The 7132-nt window shown below is 31.2% G+C and overlaps 1 protein-coding gene across 1 annotated transcript; it reads right to left on the bottom strand.

The window, feature by feature from the left end:
• Nucleotides 1-219: 219 nt before the first annotated feature.
• On the bottom strand, nt 220-7105 carry LOC134240855 (protein ABHD13-like). Its single transcript, XM_062722931.1, has 7 exons — nt 6839-7105; nt 5686-5908; nt 5308-5408; nt 4461-4717; nt 3853-3957; nt 1533-1636; nt 220-495 (listed from the first exon to the last, which is right to left on the bottom strand). The coding sequence occupies exons 1-6, from the start codon at nt 7050-7052 to the stop codon at nt 1559-1561; spliced, it is 978 nt and encodes a 325-aa protein (XP_062578915.1). The 5' UTR covers nt 7053-7105; the 3' UTR covers nt 220-495; nt 1533-1558.
• Nucleotides 7106-7132: the final 27 nt, after the last annotated feature.

Raw genomic sequence — 7132 nt, 5'->3', positions numbered from 1 at the left:
AACAAGCTGGAGCAATTTTTACGATTTTGGTCTCTGTCAGAATGAATTATTCTTTCACTTCTTTATAACAGGATTTTAAAAAAAACTTTTCATAGAGGGAAAAATATTCAATTTTTGATGCACTGATATTTTTTCCAGTGTGAGAAAATACAGTGTATTACATAGAATATTTCATACAGCAAAAAATATAACTTTTTTTCAATAAATAAGATTACAGTATTTCACTGTTGAACTGTAATAAATAACAATAAGCTTGAAAAATCACTGCATGTTCACGATTTTCCAATATTAAGAATTATAGAGTACCCAGTACAAATGTAATCTGAAGACATAAGTTTGTCATATAAATAATTAATCACAGATAGTTATATAAAGGGGAGTTCTACCAGAGTAAGAACACCCCCAGTTAACAATTTTTTTTTGCATAGAAATTCACAGATCCACCACTCTGCTTCCTCCTGCAGCAGTACCAATCTTTCTCTTTGTACTGAATACCTACAACAAGTAAAATTATTAAATAATGTTTTTATTTTGGAAGAAAAAAACATGCACTTGTATCTTGAAACATTATGGTTTTTAAATCATTCAGGTCTTCAAGGTGCTTCCTTACACCTTCAATGAGGCCCACAGGCCACAATGCTCACCTGAAAAAAAAAGCCTATCTTGAATTGAATTGAATTGAACATATTTTATTGACAATTAAAGCCAAAAGGATAAGACACAGTTTTTACATCTAAGACATGTATCCTTGATTACAACTTAGAATTTGACAGACCTCATCTTCACAAGCAATACCTGCACCACCTAGAGCTTTCTGATGTTACATCCTATATATACAAAAAATGTGTGATTTTTCAGTAGAATATATCGCGACTTTTTGAAAGGTGATACATAACTTTAAAAATTACCGGTAGTTAGTTATATATTATAAAGTCCAGAAATTATTCATTTATTTGCTTCATCTTTTAAATTACAATTATAGAAAGTCTAAAAAATATTGTAAAAGGTGAAAAGAACAGCATCTTACCATCCAAACATGATTAATTTTATGTACATAAAAATTTCAAAAAAGTGAAATTTTGTTTTTCTAGCATATTTTTAAGAAAAATAATGACAATTCATTATAAATCATTGTAAAAATTTATTGCAAAAATATCATGATATTGTGATATTTGGGGAAAAAATCGTGATATATCGCGATACGAAATTTTTGGCGATACCCATCCCTACTATATAAGTTTAACTAAGTCTTGTGATCTTGATGCTAATCTATTCAATGGCTTTGGTTTATGATCAAGACATAAATCCATCAATTGGTGAACTCAATCCTCATGCCAAGTACATGTACAATTATATTTTCTAATGTTACAAATGCACAGGAGAGGCAAAAATTTCATATTATTATACTTCGTGCAAGTGATCTCAATACAGTATAAATTTACAGTCTCTGTTATCAACATTTTTATTTTGCGAAAAAAAAAAGTTTTAGAATAATAATACAGTACATACAAATGAAAGAATTAGATACTTACTTCCTGCAAGAAACTAATCCATGCTGTTAACCCTGGGACATCCAGGTCTCATTATGTGTGCCCTCTGGAAATCTGGCTATTCTTTTAAGAGAGCTACCAGAAACCTGAAATGAAACACATGAGTTAAGTTTGCAATGTACATGTACCGGGTACTGGTACATTAAATGTTTTACTCTGTAACTCAGATCACATTTTGAATTGTAATTCTTACTCAGAGATCTATATACTGGAAACACACATGTCAAGAGTTATATTTTATATACATCACCCCTACTAATGTTATTGTGATTTAAATTCAAGACATGTGGTTTAGGTTTACCTATTCAAAGGTTATAGGTTAGAACCAGTTTTATAAATAAAATTGGCAGTAAACAGGAAATTACTATAGTCTGTTACATATCTAAAACATGTCCTGAAATGTATTCATTTATTTGTTTCATCTTTTTAACAAAAACAAATCATGCAGTGGCTAAAATAGAAAGTCTAAAAAATATTTAAAAGGTGCAAAAAGAACAGCATCTTACCATCCAGACATGATTAATTTTATGTACAAAAAATGTGTAAAAAAGTGAAATTTGTTTGCCTTATATGGCTATTTTTAAGAAAAATAATGACAATTCATTGTAAATCATTGTAAAAATTTATTGCAAAAATACATGTTTAATGTATCGTGATATTTGGGGTCAATCTATGATATATCAATGGAGTGCAAGATAAAAAGAAATTTTTTATGAACAAAATGCCTTCATATATATATTTAACTATCACAGTTTTTGATTTGATGTTAATCTATTCAAAATTTGGTTTATATAAAAATAAATACATCTTTTGGTTAACTCAATCCCATGCCAAGTACATGTACAATTATATTTTCTAATGTTTAAATGGACAAAAACATTTTTTATATTATTATACTTCGTGCAAGTGTGTTCTCAATACAGTATAAATTTACAGTCTCTGTTATCAACATTCTTATTTTGCAAAAAAAAAAAGTTTTTAGAATAATAATACAGTACATACAAATGGATAGACAAATGTAATGATTACAGTGTACATGCACCAGAATACATCTACTCGCAAAACGTATTTTTTAAAGGAATATAAAAGAATTCTTGTGACTTTCAATATACTGTATACAGGGAAATTTGGCGGTGTTTTATTTTCGCGGCTTTGGCGCCCTCTTCGCTAAATCAAGTACAACGCTAAATGTCAAATTCAAATACACACATAATTTTTTAAACAAAATGAAGAAATGATCTAAATCAAATCTACGGGGCAAAATTATTCAAAAGTGCAAAAGGGTGAAATATCGTACACGCGAAATATAATACATTTACAGTATATATGTTGACAAGGAAATTTTAATGCAGAATTAGCAGAAAATTGTATCATGCAAGAAACTTATAATTTAAACTTGATGGAATCCAGAGAGATCATTATGTGTGCATTTCTGGAAATCTGATATTATAAGGAGGTGAAAACCTGAAACGCAATATACTTTTCTGAGTTGAGTTTGCAATACATGTACTGGGTACTGGTACATTAAATGTTTTACTCTGTAACTCAGATCACATTTTGAATTGTAATTCTTACTCAGAGATCTATATAACAAGACTGGAAACACATGTGTCAAGAGTTTCATTTTATATACATGTAAGCATTACATTCTGTGAATTTTATTCTTTTTTTTCTTCTTAAAGACCTATTGTGCGTTAATTTACAGGCTTATGAATACAGAAAAGGTAAAGTAATGTCTGGAAAAAAAAAACAACTCTTAAACCTTAAATATACATCTGGATTCTTTGTAGTCCAGGCTCCAAGACCATAAACTGAGATCAAATTAAGTCCAAATTTCAAACTATTAAAACTTTTGAAATAAATTTGATGCTAAAACAAAATTTTCACCATTTGTTTGAATTTACATATTACGTAAACACATGGTAAAATTGCAAATTTAAGAGCAAATATAGGACCCCATTGGAAATAAACTCTCGAGCTTTAATGGGTTATCCTGCTATCTATCTAGTCAACTTGAATTTTATTTCTAAAAATATTATTACTTTAATTTTTTATTTATAAAATCTTGATTATCAACTTTCGTCTTTTATAAGATCATGTATAATTTTGTGTATTTGTTTTATGTATGATGACATGATACCAAATAAATACTACTACTACTACTACATATACATGAAATAAAATTCAAGATATTAAAAATCTAAATTTGGACTTAAGTCTGTTCTCAGTTTATGGTCTTGGAGCCTGAGTTAAGGTAAAAGCTTTTCCCAGAGAACTGACAGAATTAATTATAGATACTTACACTGTGTAATTTTGACATCATATGTGGGGGAATTAGTTTGTCCCCTTGTCCCGATAAGAATAAGGTTGGAATGGTTATCTTCTGAATTCTATCAACTGTAGGATACTGCAGAGGAAAATTTATATTTAGTACACACAGTGTATGCTTATATCTTATGTGTTCTTTACATGTACTTGATACAACCATAGTCAATGTAAGTTAATGACACTTTATCAGTAATATAATGAAGCTAATAAATTAGCATTACAAATTAAAGTGTTTCTTTTTTAAAGTAAGAAGCATTGTTACAAATTGTTTTTACACGATAGTTACCATTTCCGGTAATGATGAAAAAAAAAACATTAATTTTTGGTCATAGTTGCTTATTAATTATCCTAACATTTAACAAATATACTTGAGAAATGATTTTGTGAAGAACAGACTGTGTTGTGTACTTACACGAAAATAAAGTTCTCTGGTCTGATAAAGCAGAGAATGACACAAAGTCTTATTGCAATGCCAGCACTGATTAGAATAGCAAATGCTTGTGGTTAGGCATAAGCTCCCTGATTAACAAGGTGAACTCTAGGGTTAACTCCAGTGTAGTAAATCACATTATCTAAACTTACCTTATTTTTAAATACAATGGCAGGTATATATTCCAGAATGTACAAGTCTGCAAAAATGGACCTAGCAATGTCTGGAAGTGATGTGAAGGAATTTTCTAACACTAGTGCTACTATATGTGGAGAATATTTTTTGTTGCTGGCTAACCACGCAGCCACAGCGCCCCCTAGTGAGCGGCCAAACACTATTATTTTGTCTTTATTTATATCTGGACGGCTGAGTAAAAAATCCATAGATGCCTCGGAGTCTAAGTACAGTCCTACAATAAAATGTGAGAGTTTTGTATAAGATATAGATCATTGCAGGTATTGACAATTTATGTAAATATACATAGCTATAGTTTAAGTAAAATTAATTAAAAATTATCAGTAAATTTATGCATGCATGCATGCATTTGTGTTGTATACTGTAAAATAATTTATTAAATCCCATAATGTTTCCATAGCAATAAGATCATTTTAATCACTGTAGTGTAATAAGTCTAATAGTGAACACACTGAACAATTAACTGACTTTACAGTAGAGTGATTTCCATTTCCTGTGGCTTAAAATGTGTGAATTTAAACCAATACATGTATATACATGATATAAATGTATAGCAAATTTATTATGTTTATAATGAAGCAAATCATCCATCCCTGGTATATTATTCCAAGTATGTTTTACTGCAATACTCAACATAAATACATGTAGTATAGTACAAACAATGAGCTACAAAGTGCTGTGGATTTTAATTAGATGAATATCGAAATAACAAAATATTACAATGAAAGCTTTATTTAACAAGTAATCTGATTCAATGACTTTTTTCTCTATCAGCCTCTGCTTTTCTGTGAACTTTGACCTTACCTGACTCTGAAGGTGAGCCATCACTCCTTCCATAACCCCTGTACTCAACCAACAGAACATTCACCCCAACATATCTGTGTAAATCACCAACATTAGGGTACCTACAAGACAAGGTGGTTTTGTAATATCATAATATCATTTTCAATAATCGCTTGAAGTACATGTAACTCCCATTTCTTAGCATATAAATAATAAAAGATACACAAAATTCATGTTCTAGAAAATGAATGACCCTAACCCTAGAGAGAGAGAGAGAGTTGAGTAAGAAGTTTTTTTGGACTAGAGAAAATATTCAAGGCAGATAGTAATATTTTAATTCCAAAAGGGTAAGCATTGGAAGTACAAGTTTATTGCCAAGTAAACTTTTGTAGTCCTTGCCTGTGTCCAATATTCCCAGCATTTCCATGGAAATAAATCACAGTTGGGGCATTAGGATTGGAATGTTTTATAAGCACCACATTAATTTTGACACCATCTTTAGTGGTGATGAAATGGTTTTCTCCCCGCAGGTTGAAGCGCTGGGGACTGTCAATAAACAATCTGGACTGGGGAGGTTGCTCAGGATAGTATAGCAGCAAGTCCTGGGCATTGTAGAATATACCTAAGCAACAAATATTGTCAATACACTGTAGTAGGGATAATCTCAACGAGATGTTGTAGGGACTAAAATTTTGGTCTGGTGTCCCTACTGCATCTCAGAGCAATCCCACACAACATGATAAGGGATTTTTTGCCCTGACTTCGACCACTCATTTCAATCAATATGGGCTGCAATGAATTAGCTGCCCATTTCAACTGTTTCCTTTGGACATCCCTTTCAGTCTCTATCACTGTAAAACTTTCCTTTCTTACCTTTAAAAGGTTTAAATCCAACAAAATATAAAGTTGTTGATTTTTCATAGAAATATCCTGTGCCATTACACAGCTTATGCATATATGTTCGTAAACTTTTTGTGTTTTTCTTTTTTTGTCTGTGTGAAATGTTTAAGTCTACCGTTTATATCCGAATACTAGTTGTATTATTATTCAGTGATTCTCTTTAAACTTGCAAAATTCAGTGTCAATGTCAGTCTTGTTTTGTTCTTTTTAATTGTACAGTAGCCTTTATTGTAACATCATCTTTATGTCATCTGAATAAAATCTGAAATGAAGATTGAGGATAGGAGAAAATGTATGTCTGGACCAGGAATCGAAGCCGGGACCGAGTTATCCAGGCCGATATCCATGGCCCAAACCATTACACGTTTAAACCTCCGATGCTGTCGAAGAGTTCAGCAATAGTCTGCTTTGAATACTTCGTTCTACTACTATTACCTATAGGAATGAACTATAGTACAAAGCGGTTGAAGTCAGGGCAAAAAATCCCTAATCACGTTGTGTGTGATTGTTCTGAGATGTAGTACTAGTAGGTACAGCAGACCAAACTTTTAGTCCCTACGACACCTCGCTGAGATTATAACAGCAAAACCTGAGAATTGTAGAATATACCTATTAACACAACAAATATTATCGAATGTATTTTTATACATACTAAATCCTCCTACTAGAAGGAGTGCAAACGTCAGTAATCCTCCGTAGTACCAGAAAACCAACACCAAGATTAGTCCTGCAGATGCACATAGTTTCCAGAACTTTGACAACACAGAGAAAACAAGACGTGTGATAATTTCTAGGACCCTTAATTTTGATCCCATTTTTTGTTCTTTTGGAATCAAACTCTCTTCATCATCTTGGTTTGTTGTCATAGTAAATAACTTTCAATAAATTTAATTTTCATGCCATCCAAAATCAAACCGGAAGTTGAGAGAAGAAGAAAAAATTTAAC

The sequence above is a fragment of the Saccostrea cucullata genome, unplaced genomic scaffold (genome assembly GCF_032062105.1).
Source record: "Saccostrea cucullata isolate Sc308-1 unplaced genomic scaffold, CSIRO_AGI_Scuc_v1 ctg1145, whole genome shotgun sequence".
Taxonomy (NCBI): Eukaryota; Metazoa; Mollusca; class Bivalvia; order Ostreida; family Ostreidae; genus Saccostrea; species Saccostrea cuccullata.
Note: the sequence above shows the minus strand (reverse complement) of the source record. Positions and strands in the feature narration are given on the sequence as shown.